General features: G+C 44.5%; 1 protein-coding gene across 6 annotated transcripts in view; it reads left to right on the plus strand.

Annotated features, from left to right (window-relative positions):
• TENM2 (teneurin transmembrane protein 2) overlaps nucleotides 1–26,922 on the plus strand; it is a 4,009,156-nt gene that overhangs the window by 2,971,087 nt on the left and 1,011,147 nt on the right. For all 6 annotated transcript variants that reach the window (XM_075344552.1, XM_075344547.1, XM_075344548.1 and 3 more), the window contains one exon: nucleotides 17,788–17,998. In XM_075344552.1, the coding sequence (XP_075200667.1) occupies nucleotides 17,788–17,998 (211 nt within the window). The remainder of the gene's footprint in view (nucleotides 1–17,787; nucleotides 17,999–26,922) is intronic.

Raw genomic sequence — 26,922 nt, forward strand, 5'->3', positions numbered from 1 at the left:
GGACCGGGGACGGGCGGTGGCCCGACGGTACCGGATCGGGGAGCAAAGAGAAGCCAGCACCATTCGGCAGGGCTTACGGACCCTGACCAGGCTAGGCATCGCCGTAAAACTGGTCAAATCCGTTAGCGAAGGGAACCTCCTGGGTTTCCCAGCAGTCAAGACCCGATTGAAGGCAACAGCTCACACCGTAAAGGGAAACACAGTCACCGCCAAGGCTACAGTTCCCAGGGCCAGAGCCTGCGGGCAAAAGGGGCTCCCTCAGCATCCATCCAAGATGGGGAGTGGGTTACCGGTGGGAAGCCATCAGTACCAAAAACACAACACAGGTGCAGGGAAAGGCAGTCACCATCAACCTACCGGGAGAGCTACCGCAGCCATCTGTGGGACCCGTCCATCCAGCCGTTTGTTTTACCGGAGACTTTGCATTCATCATTGATGAGTACCAGCTGTATGGCTTTTATCTGGCTGGTATTAAAATTGGGGGGACCGCACGCCGTTTTTTTAATTATTTATTTATTTATTTTACTGCACAGTATAGACACGCCCACCGGCTGCTGTGATTGGGTGCAGTGAGACACCTGTCACTCAGCATGGGGGCGTGTCTCACTGCAACCAATCATAGGCGCCGAAAAGCAGGAAAGCAGGGAATACGAGATTTTTTAAAGAGCGGACGGCTTTTTCAAAAGAGGAAAAGCCGCCGGAGTTTAGTGAACAGCTATGCAGTGCCGCGGCAGTGATCGGGGAACGGTAAGTAAGAGAGAGGGGGAGAATGACCGACAGACTGTGAGAGGGGGACAGACAAGACAGAGAGAGACCGACAGAGCGAGACCGACCGACGGGAGATAGAATGAAAAAAAAAATGACCGACATCGCTAGTAAAAAGCACAAAACGTGCGTTTTGGACATCGGAGTGCCACACAATGTTTTACGTAAAATCTTTCATGTATTAATCTCAAAAAGTAACATACACCAGCTCTATCTCACTATTGGGTATGTGCCCTTAACATTTCCGCCATGAAAATTCATTTTGGTGTCATTTTGGAAGGTTTTCTGGTGAGTCCGTAAAAATGGCGAAAAACTCGGACAAAATTGTTCACAGCTGTGACTGTGACAGGAGTGATAAATGCTTCAAAGGGTCTTCCCCATGCTGTTGCCATGTCATTTGAGCACTCTTCTGAGACTTTTGTGACATTTTTAGGGTTTCTACATGCTGCCGGGGGTCATTTCATAAAAATACTCGGGTCTCCCATAGGATAACATTGGGCTCGGTGCTCGGGCCGAGTACACGAGTATCTTGGGATGCTCGGCCCGAGCCTCGAGCACCCGAGCTTTTTAGTACTCGCTCATCACTAATTATTAACATTGAATGACAGTATTACTGTGAAAGGCCAGCTAGTAACTAACTATGCTTTTGGTTAACGAACCATTATCGAACGGTAACTCGAACTGTCGAACGTGAAGCTAATCGTTCGAGTTCGTCGAACGACTCGAACATCACCAAAAACAGGTCAAACTTGAGATTGGTGAACAGTTCGATTCGAACACCACTCATCTCTAGTTGGGATGCCGCGCAGTGGCGGAACCGGTAGCTCTTCAGGTTCCACCTCCGCTTCCTTGGGTAGACATATCGACTGCTCCGCAGTCGGGGTTGCAGAGTCCGGGTGCTCCGCTTCTAAGGATGGGCCCAGTGATGTGGCCGGGTCTGGTCGGGCCGATGTTGGTGTGACCGCTGTCGTGACCTGGTTGGGTGACAGGACCTGGAGCTCCTCAGTTGGCTCTTCATAAACTGGGGCTGAAGGCTCCGCTGCCTTGGTGGGGATGGGCAGCTCGGCGTATGACGAGGACGGGGTTAGTGGCAGTGGAGTGCTTGCCGGGAGTGGAGGTGGACTGGATTTCACAGCCCCATTGGCTGGATTGGGGTAATCAACTGGGACTGGGTAACCGCTTACCCGCTCTTCACGTGGGATTTCGATCTCACAGGCTCGCACCGCCACTGCCAGGTTCCTCATCTCTTCCCTCCAGTGGTCTAATATGAAGAGGAATTACGTCCGCATCCTCCGACAGAGCTGCTCCGTCTCCTCCTCGATCAAGGTCGCGGACCCGGGAGCAGCACGCTCCAGTGACCAGACTCGTGCAGCCGCCGTCTTTCCTCTGCAGGGTCCAGGAACATTATGGCAGAGTCCTGGCATCCCTGCTTATCTTCTGCTGCTACATGCCGTCACGTCCCCTCGGTTTTCGCACAGCACTCACTTCGATGCTGTGGCCCTCTGGGAACTTCCAGTTCTGGGCTGACTCTCACGACGAAGGGCGGATCTTAGGTTTCGCGTGCTTTGGTGGAGAAGATGGCGTTTTGGCGCCAAAAGATGGTGGAAGATGGCGGGATAGGCGGGAAATGGGATTTTTGATTTGCGGCTTCGACTTCTAAGGCGCACATCACCCAGGTAAGTGGGTCCTGCTCATATCCTGTTCGTGACGCCAGGAATTTGAGGTGTGCCGCCCCGTGGCAGCAGCCAAGCTGCTCAAATCCGGATTCTCAGTGGTTTGAGGATCTCCGGAGCCGGGGGTCGTGCGGCCACTCAAATGAAGGGGGTATTTACAAGGGATTATAGAGTTTGTGACACCACCTGTGGTGCGCGGTAACTGGGGTGAATACCGCCGCTGCCGTTGGGGAGTACCCGGGGTGGTGACGGGGGCAGCCAGGTGTTGTGACCCTCCACGCGTAGGGAGGATGCCCCAGGACTCGGTGTGGGGGTAAGGCCGTGGGATGCAGACATCACTCTTGTACTCACTCAGTCTATTAATAAGACACCGACAACCGGCTAAACCAAATCTCTGGACACTGCTGCCGCTGAGGGGAGCTAGTTCGGGTCCCGTCCCCAATGGTGCTGCCTGCTGATCCGTGACCGGCCTCCGGGTACTAAGTTTACTTATCTGGTGGTCCCGGTAGTGTGAAACTTGCCAGGTACTGCTCCTCACTGTGGCTAAGTGTGGGAGCTTGCTCTTAGGGCTCATGCTTGGGATTTTCTGGACCATTTTAGATGGAAAGTCCTATCCCCCTTGTTGCGCTAGTGCCCCGATTTTGGAGCGGTTGGGAACGAATCTTGAAGGCTTCGTTCTCCGCGGGTAAATTATCGGGTTGCCTGCAGCTACTCCCCGACCTAGGGTCTACATACCCTGTCGTGCCTTGGTCCCAGCCCGGTGATGGTGCAAGGCCGCCGGCTGTCCTGCTCGACAGATCCGATCCTCTTGCCACAATCCCCTGCGACCGGGGGTCTGACTCCTCTAGGCCCAGACCACCATCTGCCACTTAGACAGTTTTGTACGGGAGTCCCCGCTCCTGACCTCCTCAGAGCTCCTCACAGCTCGAAAGCTACTCTCTCTCTCTCCTCTCTCTCTAACCAACTGACTACACTCCTCACCTCCCCTCCCCAACCCCCCCAGGTGGGCGACTCTATTCCACTTAAGCCGTCCACTGGTGTGTTTGGTGGGTGTGGCGCAGGGTGTATCTAGGATTTGTTTAGCTGATAGAGGCAACACCATTTGGTTAGGGACCCATAAACAAGAGGGAGGTGGATACTGCACGGGAGGGTAGATTGTGCAATACCCTGTGACGACCTGATAGTCCAGGGGCATCACACATCCATTGATGTTCTGTCCCCACTTAAAGGCGATTGAAGGCGCGTAGTTGTGAGAGGTTGTGAGAATCTTACCTTCGTTTTTCTTATAGGTGAGGCAGACAGGACCAGAGCGCTCCAGAGTTAAACATGCACATGCTGAGATGAAACAATGGTGGTTTATTTTCTCCAAAGGTTAAAGACATGCAGAAGTACAGCGGTCCAAGTACTTGGCATTGTAATTCTCCAGTGATGTTTGTTTCTGAAGCTACTACGTGGTCAGAAGACTTTACTTCTAGCAGCTCCAATAAGGGATGGGATTCTCAGAAAACTCTGGCTGAACTGAATATACCAGGAACTGATGCAAGAGGTACAACAGACACTCCCATGGGCTGGACAAAAGAAACAGAGGAGCCGAAAGGTCTGACCAGTAGATGGCAGCAGAGACAAGCATGAAAAACATTAAATAACAGTTTTAACTAAAACAAATAGAAACAGCACACTCCCCATCTGAAATTCACTTTGGGGATTTCACTATTGAGTCCACAATACAACCTGAAAGGAAAGGCACATTAAATGCAAAAACAAGCTCAATTGAGTCCAAAACAAGAAGGATGGCTCAAAGTTCAGGTCCGGTAGCGTTCATCCTGTAGGGACGCTTTCTATGGGCAAAAGCAGAACAAGTTCGTGGATTGCCTTGCAAGGGTCTTCGTTTCACCTTTCCTGATGACCTTTAGCTCCACCTTCCGAACATTGCCGTCCTGGCTAGACAGTATCCTAGTAATCAGTCCCATAGGCCAGTCAGTCCTTTCTATGGTCTGTTCTTTCATGAGGACTAGGTCTCCTTCCTTGAGGTTCGGCTTGGGATCTCGCCACTTTTTTCTTCCTTGAAGAATGCTGAGGTATTCCTTCCTCCATTGGTTCCAGAAGTAGTCAGCCAAGTATTGAACCCGTTTCCAGTGTTTTTGATAAGTGTTCGCGTGGGTGAACTCTCCGCTGGGCATTACCGCGTTGTCAGTTTTTTGGGTAATAAGAATAGTAGGAATCAATATGGTTGGTGTTTCTGGATCCATGGTCACCAGCACAAGGGGTCTTGAATTGATAATGGCTGAGACTTCAGCTAAAAAAGTGACTAGAGTCTCATGTATGAGTCTTGAGGAATTGACGTCCATTAGCATGGAGTTCAAGATGTTGCGTGAAATCCCGATCATCCTCTCCCAGGAGCCTCCCATGTGAGAACTGTGAGGGGGATTGAAGATCCAGGTGCAACCTTTCTCTGCCAGCTGATCTTGGATAGGGTTGGTGTCGATGTTCAGCAAAACACTAACATGGTGTTTGTTGGGAATGATGAGAGGATTTTGTTCTGCAACTCCAAGATGAGCCTGATTTAAGCGACCACCAACTCTCAGTAAGCTGAAACTGTCGATGACTGAGTTTAAATTGGCGAGAGGACTTCTTAATGGTATTTGCTGTTTGTTGTATAAACACTTCCATTCTATGGCGAATTCACTCTGTTGGAGGTGGCGTATTATGAGGGACTCGCTATGGGAGATGTCCTCAGCAGAAAGGGGTTTGTGGCAGACATGCCAGCGATGACAGTCTTTGTTTTTAAGGTCCGTATGATATCATCTGGCAATGTGCACTAACCTAGCGACAGTCCTGACGAGCCTCATCCAGCTGGAGAAACGTTCAAAACGTTGGCAACCGAGGTTGGAAGTTTTTTCTGCACTGGTGGCCAGGGTATTGACTTCAGCTCGGACATCTGGATCGTCGTCTGGATCTAGGATGCTGAAGGCTTCCTGGACACCTTCTTCTGACTGTCTCAGCAGGAACTCTGGACCTGTAAGCCAAGAAGAGTTAGCAAAAGAACTTATAGACATAGGTCTAGTTGCGTGATCTGCTGGATTCAGTTCAGATGGTACATAACGCCATTGTTCTGGTTTGGAGGATCTCCTGATCCTTTCAATGTGGTTACTGACGTACACATAAAATCGTCTTGATTGATTGTAGATGTAACCTAAAGTGACCTTACTGTCAGTGTAGTATTGGACCTCATCTATTTCGACACACAGTTCTTGTCGTATGAAGTCGGCAATTTCCACTGCCAAAACGGTGCCACAGAGTTCCAGTCTGGGAATGGTATGGTCGGGCTTCGGGGCTAGCTTCGCCTTGCCAAATACAAATCCAATGTAGTTTTGTCCGTTGGGGTCTGTCACTTTCAGGTATGCAACCGCTGCTATGGCTTCTGTGGGGGCGTCTGAGAAGATGTGGAGTTCCTTCTTTATGCTAGAAGTGAGGGAAATTTTGAGATAACATCTTGGGATGTGAATGTTGTTCAACCCACACAACGACTGTTTCCAAGCTTCCCATTTTTGCTGTTTGTCGGAAGGGAGTGGGGTATCCCTGTCCTTGACGGTTTCAGAGAATTGTCTCAGCAAGGATTTGCCTTGTATAGTGATAGGCGCCACAAATCCCAGTGGGTCGAATAAGCTGTTCACTATAGAGAGGACACCACGTTTTGTGAATGGCTTGTCTGAGCAACTTACTTGAAATCTGAAGGAGTCGGCTGCAAGATCCCATCTGATGCCCAGGCTCCTCTGCACGGGTGGACTGTCTAGCCCCAAGTCAATGTCCTTGAACCCAGGGGCGTGATCACCTGACTCAGAGGCTCTCATTACGGTCAGGCTATTGGAAGCAATTTTGTGTAACCTGAGTTTTGCCTGGGACAGCATGCCTTGAGTCCTTTTGAGCAAATCAATGGCTTCTTCCTCGGTGGGTCGTGATTTGAGCCCATCATCTACATAAAAGTCTTTCTCAACAAAGTCTCTGGCGTCTCTTCCATACTCAGACTCTCCCTCTAATGCGGTTCTCCCGAGACCATAGGTTGCAACTGCGGGTGAAGGGCTGTTTCCAAATACGTGGACCCTCATACGATATTCCACCATCTCTTTATTGGTGTCATTATCCTTGTACCACAGAAATCTGAGGAAGTTCCGGTGGTCCTCTCTGACTAGGAAACAGTGGAACATCTGTTCAATATCGGCAGTGATGGCGACAAGCTCTTTTCTGAACCTCAGCAATACTCCTACCAAGTTGTTTGTTAGGTTAGGACCTGTGAGGAGAACCTCGTTAAGGGATACATCTTCATGTTTGGCGCTGGAGTCGAAGACAACCCTGATTTGATTCGGTTTTCGTGGGTGGTATACACCGAATGAAGGCAGATACCAACACTCTTCGTTCTTCTTCAAGAATGGAGCAGGTTCTGCGTGGTTGTTGCGGAATATTTTGTCCATAAAGGCAACAATATGTTCTCTCATTTCAGGTTTGCTGTTCATAGAACGCTGAAGAGAGTTAAATCTGGTCTGAGCTTGAGCTCGGTTGTTTGGGAGTCTTACCCTGGTAGATCGGAAGGGTAACGGAGAGACCCAATGGTTGGTATTGTCTTGAAGGAATCAATTCCTGATCGGTCAACGCACATATTTCCTATGACTACCCATCTCAAGTCCAGTCTCTGGGCGTATGGTGCATAGTCAGGCCCATTACACTGCTGTCGCACCTTGTGTCCCCCTAGATTGTCTCTGCCGAGCAGGAGTAGAATCTCTGCGTTATTGTCCAGAGGTGGGATAACACTAGCGAGGTGTCTTAGGTGTGGTTGATGAAATGCAGCTTCTGGGGTAGGAATTTCATTCCTGTGGCTGGGTATTTGGTCACATTCAACGAGCGTTGGTAGAGGTATTTCAGTCTTCCCATTGATAGGAGAAGCAATGAATCCCTGGGCTCTTCTGCCGCTAGTCTCTATGCGACCCGAGCAGGTGTTAAAGGTATAGGGTTCTGATGGTCCATTAATTCCGAAGGCTTCAAAGAATTTGGTTCCTGCCAGGGACCGGTTGCTTTGGTCGTCTATGATGGCATACACCTTCATTGCCTTTTCTGGATGTCCCTCGGGAAAAACCTTGATGAGGCATATTCGGGCACAACATTTCTGTGTTTGGCCCTCTCCATATACCTCTGAGCATGAGCAGGAGACGGCTGTGATGGTGTCAGTCTGATTCTTGGACTCCCTGCCATGACTTGGAGTGGGAGTAGTAGTGACTGCAGCCGGTGTGTCTCTAGCTAGCTGGGTTGGGTGCATGGCTGAAACGTGTTTTTCACTATGACACTCCTCACACTTGACGATGGATTTACAGTCCTTGGCCATGTGCTCAAGTGATGCGCAGCATTTGAAACAGATCCCAAGCTCTGTGAGGACTTTCTTGCCCTCCTGTAGGGTTTTGGATCTAAACCCTCCCCACTTGTTCAGTGAATGCGTTTTTTTATGGATGGGACATTCTTGATTGAAAGACTTATCTCGTGATGAGATGGTGTACTGTTTATCTGTGGGTGCTGCAGGTGATGGTAGCTTCCTGACACTCACAGTGTTCTTAATGTCTCTGCGTTTGTGTATGACACCTTCATACCTTGATGATGATGATGTTGCAGCTTCCGAAGTGTTGAACTCTAGGAAGTCGAGGCTGGGGTCGTTCCTCATCTGGGCCTGCTCGTCGATGAACTTGCAGAACTGAATAAATGGGGGAAAGGTGACGTCATGCACTCTTTTGTACCTTGAGACTGACGTTGCCCATTTCTCCTGCAGACTGTATGGCAGTTTCACCACGATTGGGTTCACTCCATGGGCTGTATCCAGGTAGCACAGCCCAGACAGACGAGGATCTCTTTTGGCGAGCTCCAGCTCCATGAGCAGATCACTTAGGTCTTGAAGCTTGTGGACTTCTTTAAGGTTGATCTTTGGGATGTCCTGCAGTCTCTTGAATAGGGCTTTCTCTATTGCTTCTGCACTGCCAAAGGTGCGTTCCAGTCTTTGCCATGCAGCAGCGAGACCTGCTTCTGCTTGTCCCACATAGACGGTTTTGAGGCTCTTGATACGGTTTGTAGAGCCTGGGCCCAACCACTTGATCATGAGGTCGAGTTCCTGTTCTGCAGTTAAGTTGAGATTGGCGATGGCTGCCTTGAAAGTTGCTTTCCATGCCCTGTAGCTCTCTGCACGATCATCAAATTTCATGAGACTAGTGTTGATTAGCTCTCTGCTCACCATGAACCTGGCAAACTCAGACATATCTGATTTCTCACCACTTGTTGCCACGATGACTCGTGATGCCCCTGGGGCGTATGGGCTGCCTGGCGTGAATGGATGAGATGTTCCCGGGTAAAATGACGTTGCTGCAGGGTTGAGCTGTGGCTTAGTCTCTGTAGATTCTGATGACTGCTGCTTGAGCTGTGGAAGTGGGTCAGGAAACACTTGGTTGCCATCTTGCCATGGTGACTGTGTTTGAGAGGGCACCTCTTGGTGACTGTTATTAATTTGCTCGGGTGCTTTAGGTGGTACTGGCACTGGTAGAGGTAAGTTGGAGGTTTCGGTGTTGTCGGCTTGGACGGTACTGCAAACCGGGGTTGCTACAGGTAACTGATTCAGTACATAGTCTCTTGTGTGATCAACTGGATTGTCTGCTTCCAGTGGTGGCGAGTGAGCTGGATCAGGACCTTGGATCAATGCTTGCTCAAGTAGTCTCACTTTAGCTAGTGCAACTTCCTCTTCCATCTGTGACCGAAGAATCCTTATCCGAGCCTCCGCTTCTGCCCTTTTGGCTTCTGCTTTAGCGGCTTCTGCTCTTGCAAGGGCTTCTGCTTTAGCGGCTTCTGCTCTTGCAAGGGCTTCTGCTTCTGCCTTTTTGGCTTCTGCTTTAGCGGCTACTGCTTTTGCAAGGGCTTCTGCTTTAGCGGCTTCTGCTCTTGCAAGGGCTTCTGCTTCTGCCTTTTTGGCTTCTGCATTAGCGGCTTCTGCTTTTGCAAGGGCTTCTGCCCTTTTGGCTTCTGCTTTAGCGGCTTCTGCTTTTGCAAGGGCTTCTGCTTCTGCCCTTTTGGCTTCTTCCTCTACTTCTCTTTCTGTGAAGGAACGTCTCACCTTGGATTCCTTTGCTCTTATGCGGGCCTCTAGTATCCTGTCGCTCAGGGCTGAGCTTCTTGAGGATGATGACCCGGATGACCGAGAGGAACGTCTAGATGAGGTTGATCGGTGTGATCTGGTTTCTTGCTGGTGAGAGATACGGTGTTCGGCCTTGTCTATGGCATCTTGCACCTTGCCATCTCTTTCCTTGTCCACCTCTTCTGCCTTGCTCAGGTCTGAAAGAGCTTCATCAATTTTAGTGTCTTTTAGAAAGGTAATGTACCTTGTTGACAGTCTCTTGTATCTTTCATGAGCTGTGTTCAGCCGTTCCAGAGCGGCTTGTAAGCATGCGGCATCACCTGATGAGGATTCAAGTCTTCATAGTATCATAGTATCATAGTTTTTAAGGTTGAAGGGAGACTCTAAGTCCATCTAGTTCAACCCGTAGCCTAACATGTTGATCCAGAGCAAGGCAAAAAAAAACCCAATGTGGCAAACAAGTTCCAATGGGGAAAAAATGTCCTTCCTGACTCCACATCCGGCAATCAGACTAGTTCCCTGGATCAATACCCTGTCATAAAATCTAATATACATAACTGGTAATATTAAATTTTTCAAGAAAGGCATCCAGGCTCTGCTTAAATGTTAGTAGTGAATCACTCATTACAACATCATGCGGCAGAGAGTTCCATGGTCTCACTGCTCGTACAGTAAAGAATCCTCGTCTGTGATTATGATTAAACCTTCTTTCCTCAAGACGTAGCGGATGCCCCCGTGTTCCAGTCGCAGGCCTAGGTGTAAAAAGATCTTTGGAAAGGTCTCTGTACTGTCCCCTCATATATTTATACATTGTGATTAGATCCCCCCTAAGCCTTCGTTTTTCCAGACTAAATAACCCCAAGTTTAATAACCTGTCTTGGTATTGCAGCCCACCCATTCCTCTAATAATCTTGGTCGCTCTTCTCTGCACCCTCTCCAGTTCAGCTATGTCCTTCTTATATATCGGTGACCAGAATTGTACACAGTATTCTAAGTGCGGTCGCACTAGTGACTTGTACAGAGGTAGAACTATATTTTGTTCATGAACACTTATACCTCTTTTAATACATCCCATTATTTTATTAGCCCTGGCAGCAGCTGCCTGACACTGTCCACTAAAGTGAAGTTTACCATCCACCCATACACCCAAGTCTTTTTCTGTGTCTGTTTTACCCAGTGTTCTACAATTAAGTACATAATCATAAATGTTATTTCCTCTACCCAAGTGCATGACCTTACATTTATCTACATTAAACTTCAATTGCCACTTCTCAGCCCAATCCTCCAATTTACATAAATCTCCCTGTAATATAAAATTATCCTCCTCTGTATTGATTACCCTGCAGAGTTTAGTATCATCTGCAAATATTGAAATTCTACTCCGCATGCCCCCAACAAGGTCATTTATAAATATGTTGAAAAGAAGCGGGCCCAATACTGACCCCTGTGGTACCCCACTATGAACTGAGACCCAGTCCGAGTACGTACCATTAATAACCACCCTTTTTTTCCTATCACTTAGCCAGTTTTTAACCCAGTTACACATATTTTCCCCTATCCCCATTATTCTCATTTTATGTACCAACCTTTTGTGTGGCACCGTATCAAAAGCTTTTGAAAAGTCCATATACACAACATCCACTGCATTTCCCTGGTCCAGGCTTGAACTTACCTCTTCATAGAAGCTGATCAAATTAGTTTGACAGGATCGATCCCTCATAAACCCATGTTGATACTCTGTCATAAGGTTATTTTCTTGAGATACTCCAGTATAGCATCTCTCAAGAAACCCTCAAGGATTTTACCAACCGTAGAGGTTAAACTTACCGGCCTATAATTTCCCGGCTCAGTTTTTGTCCCCATTTTGAATATTGGCACCACATTTGCTATGCGCCAGTCCTGCGGTACCGACCCTGTTATTAAGGAATCTGAGAAGATTAAAAATAATGGTCTATCTATCACAGAACTCAATTCCTGTAGTACTCTGGGGTGTATGCCATCCGGGCCCGGAGATTTGTCAACCTTAGTGATTTCGAGGCGGCGGCGTACTTCCTGCTGGGTTAAGCAGGTAATATTCAAGGGTGAATTTATGGTATCACTGGTCATGTCATCTGCCATGGCATTTTCTTGTATAAAAACCGTAAAAAAAAAGTCATTCAGCAGGTTGGCTTTACCCTCATCCCCTTCCACCATTTCACCAAGACTATTTTTAAGGGGGCCAACACTATCGCTTTTCAGTTTTTTACTGTTTATGTAGTTAAAGAATATTTTAGGATTATTTTTACTTTCTCTCGCAATGAGTCTCTCTGTCTCAAACTTAGCTAACTTAATTTGCTTTTTACATATTTTATTTAATTTTCTATAATTATATAATGCCTCATCACTACCTACCCTCTTTAATTCTTTTAAGGCTTTCTGTTTTTCTTTTATTGCTTCCCTTACAGCTCTATTTAGCCATAGGGGTTTCCTCCTATTTCTAGCATGTTTGTTCCCATAGGGTATATTTTCTGCACAAGCCCTATTCAGGATGCTCATAAAAGTCTCCCATTTGCTTTGTGTACTTTTATTACTTAGTACATCATCCCAGTTTATTGCACTAAGATCATCTCTCAACCGTTTAAAATTTGCTTTCCTGAAGTTTAGTGTCCTTGTAGCCCCTCTACTAGACATCTTACTAAAGAATACATGAAAACTTATTATTTTGTGATCACTATTCCCCAAGTAACCCCCAACTTGTATATTTGATATGCGGTCTGGCCTATTGGTTAGTACAAGGTCTAGTAGTGCTCCCCCTCTTGTGGGTTCCTGTACCATTTGTGAAAGGTAATTATCTTTCATTGTTATCAAAAATCTATTTCCTTTGCTGGAACTGCAAGTTTCTGTTCCCCAATTTATATCAGGATAGTTAAAGTCCCCCATAATAATTACCTCTCCGAGACTCGCTGCTTTATCAATTTGCTTTAGGAGGAGATTCTCTACCTCTTCCATAATATTCGGCGTCTTATAACACACCCCTATCAGTATTTTATTATTCATTCTCCCCCCCCCTTATCTCCACCCATAGGGACTCTACGTTCTCAGTACCCTCACATATGTTGTCACGCAGGATGGGTTTTAAGGATGATTTTACATATAGACACACACCTCCCCCTCGCTTATTTGTACGGTCATTCCTGAATAGGCTATAACCCTGTAAATTAACAGCCCAGTCATAGCTCTCATCCAGCCATGTCTCTGATATCCCCACTATATCATAATTTTCTTCCAACAATATTAATTCTAATTCCTCCACCTTATTTGTGAGGCTTCGGGCATTAGTGTACATGCACGTTACGTATGACTCTGTACCTGTATTCCTGCTTACTGTATTAACTGTCCTAACCCTTCCCCCCGTACCACCCCCAATTTCATTACTTGTGCCTTGGTCACTATCTGCACTACATTCCCCTTCTATAAAGTGAATACCCTCGCCCCCCAATCCTAGTTTAAACACTCCTCCAACCTTCTAGCCATTTTCTGCCCCAGCAGAGCTGCACCTTCCCCATTAAGGTGCAGCCCATCCCTAGCATAGAATCTGTAGCCAACTGAAAAGTCGGCCCAATTCTCCAGGAACCCAAAACCCTCTTTCCTACACCAATTCTTGAGCCACCTGTTAACCTCCCTGATCTCTCTTTGCCTCTCTGGTGTGGCTCGTGGCACAGGTAGTATTTCCGAAAATACCACCTTTGAGGTCCATGCTTTAAGCTTACAACCTAATTCCCTGAAATCATCTTTAAGGACCTTCCACCTACCTCTAACTTTGTCATTTGTGCCAATGTGTACAATGACCGCTGGGTCCTCCCCAGCCCCTCCCAGTAATCTGTCGACCCGATCAGCGATGTGCCGAACTCGAGCGCCAGGAAGACAACACACTGTTCGGCGATCCCTGTCTTTGTGACAGATTGCCCTATCTGTCCCCCTAATAATTGAGTCCCCCACTACCAGTACCTGTCTTGCCTGCCCTGCACTCCTATTCCCCCCCTTACTGGAGCAGACACTCCTCTGGCGTTCAGAGGTCATGCCTTGCTGCAGCAATGCTACCCCTGTAATGACATCCCCCTCATCTGCCAAGTTTGCAAACCTATTGGGATGTGTCAGTTCAGGACTAGCCTTCCTAGCACTTTTCCCTTTGCCCCCCTTTCTAACTGTCACCCAGCTACCTACATCACCGACCTGCCGCTCCCTACTACAATCCTCCCCCACATCTGACCCAGCAAGCTGCTGCTCAGTGAGCAGCAAACTCCTTTCCATATTGCTAATGCATCTCAGAGTTGCCAGCTGCTCATTTAGATCCAGTATCTGGGCTTCCAAATGTGCAACTTGCTCACATCTCGAACAACAGTATGCAGCCTCGAACGGCTTTTCAAGGACTGCATACATGAGACAAGATGTACACTGGATCGCATTAGCAATAGTGGAGCACATTTTCTAATGGGGATAGCACTAAACAAATGTTAAGTAATTAAACAACTAAATACAAACAATTCTACTCACACTTACTTTTGCTCACACTTTGCTCACTTACGCTCACAATGAAGAAGACAGGCTAAAATTCAGAAGTCTTCCTTCCGGCTGTAACGGCCAAAACCCGGTTCTCCTTGAGCTCGCGGTGACTCTTCACTTATCCCAGAAGGCACTGGGAATATGCAAATTATCCTCGCAAGACTCCTTCCCTGGCTTTCAGAAGTCTTCCTTCCGGCTGTAACGGCCAAAACCCGGTTCTCCTTGAGCTCGCGGTGACTCTTCACTTATCCCAGAAGGCACTGGGAATATGCAAATTATCCTCGCAAGACTCCTTCCCTGGCTTTCAGAAGTCTTCCTTCCGGCTGTAACGGCCAAAACCCGGTTCTCCTTGAGCTCGCGGTGACTCTTCACTTATCCCAGAAGGCACTGGGAATATGCAAATTATCCTCGCAAGACTCCTTCCCTGGCTTTCAGAAGTCTTCCTTCCGGCTGTAACGGCCAAAACCCGGTTCTCCTTGAGCTCGCGGTGACTCTTCACTTATCCCAGAAGGCACTGGGAATATGCAAATTATCCTCGCAAGACTCCTTCCCTGGCTTTCAGAAGTCTTCCTTCCGGCTGTAACGGCCAAAACCCGGTTCTCCTTGAGCTCGCGGTGACTCTTCACTTATCCCAGAAGGCACTGGGAATATGCAAATTATCCTCGCAAGACTCCTTCCCTGGCTTTCAGAAGTCTTCCTTCCGGCTGTAACGGCCAAAACCCGGTTCTCCTTGAGCTCGCGGTGACTCTTCACTTATCCCAGAAGGCACTGGGAATATGCAAATTATCCTCGCAAGACTCCTTCCCTGGCTTTCAGAAGTCTTCCTTCCGGCTGTAACGGCCAAAACCCGGTTCTCCTTGAGCTCGCGGTGACTCTTCACTTATCCCAGAAGGCACTGGGAATATGCAAATTATCCTCGCAAGACTCCTTCCCTGGCTTTCAGAAGTCTTCCTTCCGGCTGTAACGGCCAAAACCCGGTTCTCCTTGAGCTCGCGGTGACTCTTCACTTATCCCAGAAGGCACTGGGAATATGTAAATTATCCTCGCAAGACTCCTTCCCTGGCTTTCAGAAGTCTTCCTTCCGGCTGTAACGGCCAAAACCCGGTTCTCCTTGAGCTCGCGGTGACTCTTCACTTATCCCAGAAGGCACTGGGAATATGCAAATTATCCTCGCAAGACTCCTTCCCTGGCTTTCAGAAGTCTTCCTTCCGGCTGTAACGGCCAAAACCCGGTTCTCCTTGAGCTCGCGGTGACTCTTCACTTATCCCAGAAGGCACTGGGAATATGCAAATTATCCTCGCAAGACTCCTTCCCTGGCTTTCAGAAGTCTTCCTTCCGGCTGTAACGGCCAAAACCCGGTTCTCCTTGAGCTCGCGGTGACTCTTCACTTATCCCAGAAGGCACTGGGAATATGCAAATTATCCTCGCAAGACTCCTTCCCTGGCTTTCAGAAGTCTTCCTTCCGGCTGTAACGGCCAAAACCCGGTTCTCCTTGAGCTCGCGGTGACTCTTCACTTATCCCAGAAGGCACTGGGAATATGCAAATTATCCTCGCAAGACTCCTTCCCTGGCTTTCAGAAGTCTTCCTTCCGGCTGTAACGGCCAAAACCCGGTTCTCCTTGAGCTCTTCTCCTTGAGCTCGCGGTGACTCTTCACTTATCCCAGAAGGCACTGGGAATATGCAAATTATCCTCGCAAGACTCCTTCCCTGGCGTGTCTTGACGTGACTCGTTCCCACAGTTCTTTCAGGTGTTCACATAGCTCATCTTTCATAAAGTAATAGTTTTCAGTGGCCTTTACCGTGGGTTTGGAAGAGCGATTTGGTCGGACAACTTGGTCTGCTGGAAGCATGGGATCTGCCTCCTGGGCTTCATAATGGACAGTATCAGATTGTATTTGCTCTGTTTCAACAGTGGGGAACTGTCCAAGGTCTTTTTCGGCCATTTTGATTTAAGGTGTACTGTCTCTTTAAGAAACTTGCCTTTTGAATAGGGGTCCAAAAATCGTTGTGCAGCTCTGCAAGGACTCCCTGATGAGATTCCCAAGGTGTCTTTAGCAAAACTTGGGGTTCGCAGTCCAACAATGTGCAGTAATGAGGTATAATGTACTGCAAGTCTATAGAAGGGGTATAGCATGAGAGAAACAGCAGGTGCATAAACTGTCCCTTTACAATGCAAGCAGAGGCGATACAGGACGTGGCAGATGGGAGAGCTTCCCCTTAGGCTTGTCCAGGCATGCACTGTGCAGGCTGACTAGTGCACAAGGCTTGTTGCTAGGCAGATTACGTGGGAAGTTACAGGGCTCTTAGGGATCTGTAGCCGGGGTATTGGGCTGTTAAGCAGTCTTCTGACTGTTCTGTCCCCACTTAAAGGTGATTGAAGGCGCGTAGTTGTGAGAGGTTGTGAGAATCTTACCTTCGTTTTTCCTATAGGTGAGGCAGACAGGACCAGAGCGCTCCTGAGTTAAACATGCACATGCTGAGATGAAACAATGGTGGTTTATTTTCTCCAAAGGTTAAAGACATGCAGAAGTACAGAGGTCCAAGTACTTGGCATTGTAATTCTCCAATGATGTTTGTTTCTGAAGCTAATACGTGGTCAGAAGACTTTGCTTCTAGCAGCTCCAATAAGGGATGTGATTCTCAAAAAACTCTGGCTGAACTGAATAAACCAGGAACTGATGCAAGAGGTGCAACAGACACTCCCATGGGCTGGACAAAAGAAACAGAGGAGCCGAAAGGTCTGACCAGTAGATGGCAGCAGAGACAAGCATGAAAAACATTAAATAACAGTTTTAACTAAAACAAATAGAAACAGCACAATTGACTAGCGCCTAAATACAAATTAGACCATCTGCAGAACCTGTCGATACTGGACAAGTTCAGCTTACATTATTTTTTTTATTATTATTATTATTATTATTATTATTATGTTTACGGGGCCTTTACTCTTCTCTCCCTGAGTGTTGATTTGTATGGGGGAGTTGAGAGGGATCCCTGTTAGCCAAATAAGCATTCATTTGACAGCCATCTAAGGTGTATTAGCGGCTTTAGACCCACAACCTTTTCTGTGCTACAATCATGTCAAGTCAAACTCATAAATAGATGATATGATAAGAATAACAATATTATCTTACTGTGATTTACTGTGTGGGCTTTTTTTGGTTGAGCCTTTCATCTTATCTACTTTCTTTAGTTGAATTGTTATGTGGAGGAAATATAAAAACTTTATACTTTTTACTGAATATTTTTGGACTATACTTCACAGCTACCATATTTTAGTTTGGGCTCACAACTATTATAACTTTTTTTTTACACATGATGAGTTTTTACACATGACTTGTTTTTTTTTAGTTTGCATCACAAAACACATAAAAAGCCTTATTTACATTTGATCAGGATTTATTTAGAATATAGGAGCAAAATGGAGTCATAAAACTATTTGCAGCAGTTAAAATATTGTAACTTGTTGCTTTGTGGTGTTCTTTTTCACAATTTGTTTACTCATGACAAAGTTAAGGCTCTCAGGAAGCTACAAATGGTTAACAACTGGCAAGCTGGTAGATACCTTTATGTTCTCTGCTTCAGATTGCTGTCACTTACTGTTATGTTTAAATTGCTGATATTCATACACCTCTATTACATTTTTTCAGATGGGCTTGTGGATTGCCTGGACCCGGACTGTTGTCTGCAAACAACTTGTCAGTCGAGTTTACTTTGCCGTGGATCACGTGACCCTCTTGATATCATCAAACAAAGCCAGTCAGGCTCACCAGAAGTAAAGTCTTTTTATGATCGAATCAAACTTTTGGTGGGAAAAGACAGTACGCACATCATTCCTGGAGAAAATCCTTTCAACAGCAGGTACAAAATAGAAAGATTAATACAGATTTAGAGGATCATATGAAGTTAAAAGAAGAATCCTTTAGCAGCTGTGGTATCAACCTTAGAAAAAAAAATTAACCCTCAAGTTGGCAGTTGCCACATATGCAAGAGTTTTTAACATACATGGCATGTAAATAAAGATTAGAATGTACCTAAAATTGATCTAGTTTAGATATGAGGCAATATTGAGCACCTTTTGTAATATCAATATTTTTCAAGCCCCATAAATTTGAATAGCACTGTAAAGGAAAATATAGACTAGAAATTACTATACATAGTGTAGACAAACTAAACTGTATTCTCTGATGTGCCTAAGGTCTCATTCACACACTAAGGTAGATTTACTAATCCTGTCCAATATTTAGATGGTGCATAATTAGATTAGACATCTGGAAGTGCAACAAATTCAACACAGTGGCTCGTGCTAGATGATAATTTTGGGGCCTTCTTTTGTATAATTTTACATACCCTTTAGGTAAGCAGAATTGGCACTACTTTTACGTGTCGTTGGCAATAATTTGATTCCCTTTGTGTTAGGTTAAACTGTGCTCTTTCTGTCTAAGCTATGTAGCAATGAGGCAATGCAGTAAAATATGTAAACTGGATGTGACTAGTACGGGTACACCTAGATGCCACAATTTCTTCCAAAAGTCACAAAAATTCATAGGACATTCATGATAGTAAATATTTATGACTTCATGTTGGCCCTATATTCTGTCATTATGCAGTAGGCACAATACCATGTTATTATTTGAAAGTGTATATACTAGAAATGAAGAGAAATTAGTAAGATCATTCTTGTTATATTTACATTCAGCACATTTCATGATATCCATATTGGAAGTGTATGTTGTGTTAAAACATTTCAAATCTACATTTATATTAAACACAGTCATTAGCAGGCCAGTAGTATAGTCGAATAAAGAGTAAGTTTACATTGGCCACTCTTGGATGCCCACATTTTATGTGTTCCAACACTCTGCTATGACATAATGATGGTGTAATTTGACTGGCTAGTATGCTAACTTGTGAAGGATCATCTTGTTATGAGCATGCATTGTGTACACAACACATAGAAATCTGTACAGTCCATATAGAAGAATAACTCTATTGCCTATATATATGTTTTAACTATTATTTGCTTTTGGGAAAATATCTTGACTTGTGGATCCTGCCAAGGATCGAGATCTCCGAACAATACCTAAGTTCACCAATCAAATCGCCGGTCCGATCGATAATCCTAGCCAAACCTATTGGTTTCAATGTGAGGCAAAACTTATGTGTTATAAAATGGTGTAGGGGAGCTAAAAATGGTGTAGGGGGGCCTGCAAAAGAAACAAAATAAGGGAGGAATAAAGTAGGACATACTTAGCAAGTCTCCTTGCGTCTAGTTCTGGGACAAATTATTATCTCTCATGCATATTCACTGCTTTCCCTACCCACCGGCATCTCTGATTAGCTGCAGTCATACCGCGCCTCCACCCTTTCTCACAGTGTTACACAGTTGTAAATTAAATTAATAAATAAAAAACATGCTGTGTGGTCCCCCTATATTTTGATACCAGCCCAGATAAAGCCCATGGCTACAGGCTGCAGTCCCAGCTATGTGCTTATCTTGGCTGCATATCAAAATAAGAGGAACTGATTTTTCTTAAATTATTTATATAAATTATTTAAAAAAAAACCCAAAAAAACCAGCATGCGGTCCCCCCCAATTTTGATACCCAGCCATGATAAAGCCCAACAGCTTGGGGCTGGTATTCTCAGGCTGGGGGGACCCATGCTTATTGGACCCCCAAGCCTTAAAATAGCAGCCTGCAGCTGCTTAGGATTGCCGCATCCATTAGATATGACAATTCCAGAACTTTACCAGGCTCTTCCCCATTGTCTTGGTAAGTTGGCAATCGGTGTAATAAGCAGTTAATGACAGCTCACCGATGCCACTAAGCCATAGATTAGTAATGGGAAGCATCTATGAGAACCCCATTACTAACCTGTAAGTGAAAAGAAGGAAACACAAAAAATGAAAAAATCCTTTAAAGTATTTGAAATATAATACAAAAAACCACCCTCTTTCACCACTTTATTAACCCCCAAAAGACCAAGGTCTGACAAAATCCACAAGCGATCCCACAAAATTTTCAGTTCTGCTACATCTGAATTGACAGTGTGAGGCCATAGAACATCACTGCCTGCTGTGAGCTTTAAGCAGAGACAGAGCCTCAGAGATCAGCAGTAACATCACTCAGGTTAGTTGCAGTAACAGCTGGAGGTTCCCACGGCCCACCACCTGTGACCACAGGTAACCTGACCTCACAAGACCTAAATGTACACAGTGACCTCACTTCAGAAGGTCTCCTGAGTTCAGGCTACCTGTGGTCACAGGTGGAGAGCTGTTGTAACCTCTAGCTGTGACTGCAACTAACCTGAGTGATGTCACCACTGCTTGCAGAGGCTCAGTCTTTGACTGAAGCTTGCAGAGGGTGTTCATATTCTATGGCTTTAAGCTGTCAGTTCAGATTTAGCAGAGCTGGAATCACTATGGGACCTCATGTGGATTAAGACGGACCTGGGTGTTTTGAAAGTTATTAAGGTGGTGAAAAAAGTGTGTTTTTTTGTATTATATTTCAAAGAAAGGATTTTTTTCTGTTAGTGTTTATTTGTTTCACTTACAGATTAGTAATGGGGGGGCCTCATGGGACCTCTCCATTATTAATCTAGGGCTTAGTGGCAGCTGTGGGCTGCCATTAACCTCTTATTACCCCAATTGCCACCGCAACAGGACAATCGAAAAGAGCTGGGTAAAGTTCTGAGTTTGTCGCATCTGATGGATGAGACAATCCTTGGTGGCTGTAGGCTGCTACTTTTAGGCTTGGGAGGGCAATAACCATGGACATCTCCAGCCTGAGAATATCAGCCCTCAGCTGTTGGGCTTTAGCTTGGCTGGGTATCAAAATTGGAGGTGACTACATGCCATTTTTTTAAAATACTTATTTATATAATTAAAAAAATTAAAAAAAAAACACTAGTTTCTCTTATTGTGATACACAGCCAAGATTAGAAGAAGGTGACGAGGGCACTAAGGCAATGTGGATGGGATCATCCAAATGCACACCTGGGAATAGTCATGAAAAACAAGAAGAAAGGGTGGTGTGCTAATAAGGAGATCACCAAAAACAATAATGTCAATAAATATTCAAAAGTTTATTACAGAAATAACACCAACACAATTTAAAAACATCTAAAAACATAGAATACAATAGACATCAGAGGTTTGCTATAATGCAGCATAAAACCTCTAAGAAGTATCCACCTCAGAGATTATGTACCATGCACTGCAATCACTAATGAACACCAATAATGCATAATAATACAGCATGCAAAAGACCAAAAATATATAAGTGTCAGTCCATAAGACAAATGGCTAATACATCAATATTCAAAAATCAGTATACCCACAGCCCAATTATAAATGTCAATCCAGCAATAAGATAGGGCATAGACAAGCCTGTAAGATGGAATAAAACAGGTTTAGATATAGGTTTGTATATAAAACGCCATGATCTTTACCATCTTTACCTGTTTGTTGTAGGTTTCCACCTCTTCCATGACTGCAATTTCACCATCTCACTCTTTGCTTTAATGGGAATTATCTTGCATGCTTTTTTTTTTTATCACCATTGTGATTTTGGTAAAGATCATGGCATTTTATATACAAACCTATATCTAAACCTGTTTTATTCCATCTTACAGGCTTGTCTATGCCCTATCTTATTGCTGGATTGACATTTATATTTGGGCTGTGGATATACTGATTTTTGTATATTGATGTATTAGCCATTTGTCTTATGGACTGACACTTATATATTTTTGGTCTTTTGCATGCTGTATTATTATGCATTATTGGTGTTCATTAGTGACTGCAGTGCATAGTACATAATCTCTGAGGTGGATACTTCTTAGAGGTTTTATGCTGCATTATAGCAAACCTCTGATGTCTATTGTATTCTATGTTTTTAGAGGTTTTTAAATTGTGTTGGTGTTTTTTCTGTAATAAACTTTTGAATATTTATTGACATTATTGTTTTTAGTGATCTCCTTATTAGCACACCACACAGCCAAGATAACACATGCCTGGAGGCCGCAGCCTGTAGCCAGGGGCTTTATCTGTGCTGATATCAATATCTAGGTGGACTACACAGCATTTTTTACATTTATTTTACAGCGGTAAAATGCTATCAGAGAGGGTGGGGCCACGGTCTGACTGCAACCAGTCAGAGATGCCAGTTGGCGGGGAAAGCAGTGAATCTGTATGAACAATAATTATTGGCCCCGGAAGTAGCGCTGCAGCTGTGGGGAGGCTCGGTAAATATGCACTGGTTTAACCCTTTTGCTTCCTTTTTGTATACAGTGGCCAATCACAACCATGCCAATGCATGACATGACTGTGATGGGCAGGGAGAGGATGGCTTTTGCCATTCGAACGTTTACCAATCCTTGGCAAGATCGACAACTTTTGGGGTAAATGTTCGGATGTCCGATCCCGATCCGATCAGGCCAAAGATTGTAAAATTTTAACATATTACAATCTTTGCCAATCATGATCACTCATCTCTACTGATGATTATTATTAATAATAATAATAATAATAATAATTATAACTTTGTATAGTGCCAATATATTCTGCAGCACTTTACAATTTAAATGTACAGACAATATCAGACATTACAGAATAACACATAATTCAACATTTAAACAAGAGAAGTCATGGCGCTGCTCTCATGCTTACAATCTATAAGGAAATAGAGTGGCACAAACAGTAAAAAGGCTTGCTGTGTATGGTCCTACAATTTTTATAATAAATAGGGGTAATCGAGTAAAGCTGTATGAACTGGTCAATAGTCAGTAGGTCTATATGTACAGATATGACGTGCTCCTCTCTTTGTATTCAGGGTGTAAGTACATATGATAGCAGGGACCAGATTCTTAGGAAAATTTAGGAAAGGAGAAAATGGAACAGTTATATTAGTGAGGAAAGGTAGTAGTGTTATCTAAATATATATGTTTCTAGGTCATGCTTAAAACTGTGGATACTGGGAATTAACTGTATTGCTTTGGCTAGTACATTCCAGTGAACTGGCGCAGCATGAGCAAAAGTCTTTGAGACAGGAGGGGGAGGTTTAGATGATGGAGGATATTAGTCTTAGATCATTAACAGAATGTACACCGTGTGCAGAATTATTAGGCAAGTTGTATTTTAGAGGATTTTTTTATGATTGATCAACAACTATGTTCTCAATCAACCCAAAAGACTCATAAACATCAAAGCTTAAAATTTTTGGAATTTTTTTTTAGATTTGGCTATCTTAGGAGGATATCTGTTTTTGCAGGTAACTATTACTGTGCAGGATTATTGGGCAACTTAATAAAAACCAAATATATTCCCATCTCACTTGTTTATTTTTACCAGGTAAACCAATATCTGCACAAAATTTAGAAATAAACATTTCTGACATGCAAAAACAAATTCCCCAAAAAATTAGTGACCAATATAGCCACCCTTCTTTATGATGACACTCAACAGCCTACCATCCATAGATTCTGTCAGTTGCTTGATCTATTTATTATCAACATTGCATGCAGCAGCCACCACAGCCTCCCAGACACTTTTCTGAGAGGTGTACCGTTTTCCCTCCCTGTAGATCTCACATTTTTTGAGGGACCACAAGTTCTCTATGGGGTTGAAATCAGGTGAACAAGGGGGCCATGTCATTATTTTTTCATCTTTTAGACCTTTACTGGTCAGCCACACTGGGGAGTAGTTGGATGCATGTGATGGAGCATTGTCCTGCATGAAAATCACATTTTTCTTGAACGATACTGACTGCTTCCTTTACCACTGCTTGATGAAGTTGTCTTCCAGAAACTGGCCGTATGTCTGGGAGTGGAGCTTCACTCTATCCTCAACTCAAAAAGGTCCCACAAGTTCATCTTTGATGATACCAGCCCATACCAGTACCCCACCTCCACCTTGCTGGCGTCTGAGTCGCAGTGGAGCTCTCTGCTCTTTATTGATCCAGCCTCTGGCCCATCCATCTGGCCCATCAAGAGTCACTCTCATTTCATCAGTCCATAAAACCTTTGAAAAATCAGTCTTCAGATATTTCTTGGCCATGACGTTTTATCTTATGTTTCTTGTTCAAAGGTGGTCGTTTTTCAGCCTTCCTTACCTTGGCCATGTCCCTGAGTATGGCACACCTTGTGCTTTTTGATACTGCAGTAACGTTGCAGCTCTGAAATATAGCCAAACTGGTGGCAAATGGCATCTTGGAAGCTTCATGCTTGATTTTCCTCAATTCATGGGCAGTTATTTTGCGACATTTTTGCCCAACATGCTTCTTGCGACCCTGTTGGCTATTTGCCATGAAATGCTTGATTGTTCGGTGATAACGCTTCAAAAGTTTGGCAATTTCAAGACTACTGCATACCTCTGCAAGACATCTCACAATTTTGGATTTTTCAGAGCCCGTCAAATTTCTCTTCTGACCCATTTTGCCAAAGGAAAGGAAGTTGTGCCTAATAATTAAGCACACCTTATATAGGGTGATGATGTAATTACACAACACCCCTCTTCATTACAGAGATGCACATCACCTGATTTACTTAATTGGTAGTTGGCTCTCAAGCCTATACAGCTTGGAGTAGGACAACATGTATAAAAAGTATCATGTGATCAAAATACTCACTTGCCTAATAATTCTGCACACAGTGTAGAGCTCAGCAAGTGTGATAGACAGAGATGAGAGTAGATGTAGGACGGTGCAGAATAATGAAAAGCTTTTGTGTCTTGAGTGTTTTTTTTGTCTTGAGTTGCTTTTTTGTCTTGTGTGATGAGTCTTATAAATTTATGTTGTATTCTGTAGCAGATGGGCAACAATGCAACAACTGGCACAGATTGCAAGCATTGGTGTAGCAGGTGCGCAGAAATATGGGCCTAGCTGCTGCATTCAGGCATTCAGGAGGATACATTGGAGAGGGGAGGGTTTAGGAAGAGGGGGAATAATTTGCAATAGTCCAGAAGATAAGAGCTACAGTTATAGTTTTTGCTGTTTCAAAGGTAAGAGAAGCATGTATTCTGGACATGTTTTTGAGATATAAATGAGGTGAGTGATGAAGTGAGTGAAAGAAAGATCTGAGTCAAATATAACCCCAACACAGTGGGTAGTAGAATCACCAACAGAAATGGAAATATCAACTTTACCTAGGTTAGTGAAGGGTGTAAAGTAAGTTTTGTTTAGAAAGAATAAGTTTCAGATATAAGGAGGACTGGTATTTTGTACTAATGCACGCGTGATGTCAGGAGAAGATGTTTATAATTAGGTGTCAGCATCATAAAAATTGTACTGAAAGTGAAATCAGTTGATGGTTTGTCCAATAGTGGCAGTGTATAGAGAAAAGAGTAGGGGACCTTAGACTCAACTAAGAGGAACAATAAGGGGAAGAGGAGAGGAATATGGTTTCTTTTGTTCACAAATACAGTGGAGAAATAAGTATTTGATACACTGCCAGTTTTGCAAGTGTTCCCAAAGAATGGAGTGGTCTGTAATTTTTATCATAGGTATCGTAGGTACAACTGTGACAGAATGAAAAAAACTGTATAATTTTTAAATAATTAATTTGGATTTTATTGTATAAAATAAGTATTTCATCACCTAACAATCAGCAAGAATTCTGGCTCTCACAGTTCTGTTATTTTTTCTTTAAGAACCCCTTATACTTTGCACTATTTACCTGTATTAATTGCACCTAATTGAACTCATTACCTGTATAAAAGACACCTGTCCACACACAATCAATCACACTCCAAGTTCTCCACCATGGTCAAGAACAAAGAGCTGTCTAAAGAAACCAGAGAAAAAATTGTAGACCTGTACAAGGTTGGAATGGGCTACAAAACAATAGGAAAGCAGCTTGGTCAGACAACAACTCTTGCTGAAATTATTAGATAATGGAAGAAGCACAAAATGGCTGTCAATCTTACTCGGTCTGGGGCTCTATGCAAGATCTTGCCTCATGGAGTAAGGATGATTCTGAGAAAGGTCAGGATCCAGCCCAGAAATACATGGGAGATCCTCGTCAATGACCTGAAGAGAGCTGGTTCCACAGTCTTACAGCTTACAGTTAGCAAAACACTACACCGTCATTGATGGATTCAAATCCTGCAGGACTTGCAAGGTCCCCCTGCTCACGCCAACACATGTCCAGACCTGGCTGAAGTTCACCAATGACCATCTGAATGATACAGAGGAGGTGTAGGAGAAGGTCATGTGGTCAGATGAGACCAAAATAGAACTATTTGGTACCAACTCCACTTGCTGTGTTTGGAGGAAAAAGATGGATGATTGCAGCCATAATAAAATAGTCCCAACTGTGATGCATGGGGGTGGAAACATCATACGTTGGGGGTGATTTGCTGTAAAAGGGATAGGGCAACTGCACTGAGTTGAAAGGAGGATGGATGGGGTCATGTACAGTGAGATTGTGGCCAACAACCTTCTTCCCTCAGTAAGAGCAATGAAGATGAGTCATCGCTGGGTCTTTTAGCATCACAATGACTTGAAACACACTGCCAGGGCAGCTAAGTAGTGGCTCTATAAGAAACATTTCAAGATCCTGGGATGGCCTAGCCGGTCTCCAGACCTGAACCCAATAGAACATTTTTGGAGGGAGATGAAACTCTATGTTGCCCAGCGACAGCCCCAAAACCTGAAAGATCTGGAGAAGATCTGTTTGGAGGAGGGGGCCAAATTCCCTGCTGCATTGTGTGCAAACTTGGTCAATAACTACAGGAAATGTCCGACCTCTGTAATTGCAAAATATCTGTTTTTATATCGTATCAAATA

This window comes from Anomaloglossus baeobatrachus, chromosome 4 (assembly GCF_048569485.1).
Source record: "Anomaloglossus baeobatrachus isolate aAnoBae1 chromosome 4, aAnoBae1.hap1, whole genome shotgun sequence".
Taxonomy (NCBI): Eukaryota; Metazoa; Chordata; class Amphibia; order Anura; family Aromobatidae; genus Anomaloglossus; species Anomaloglossus baeobatrachus.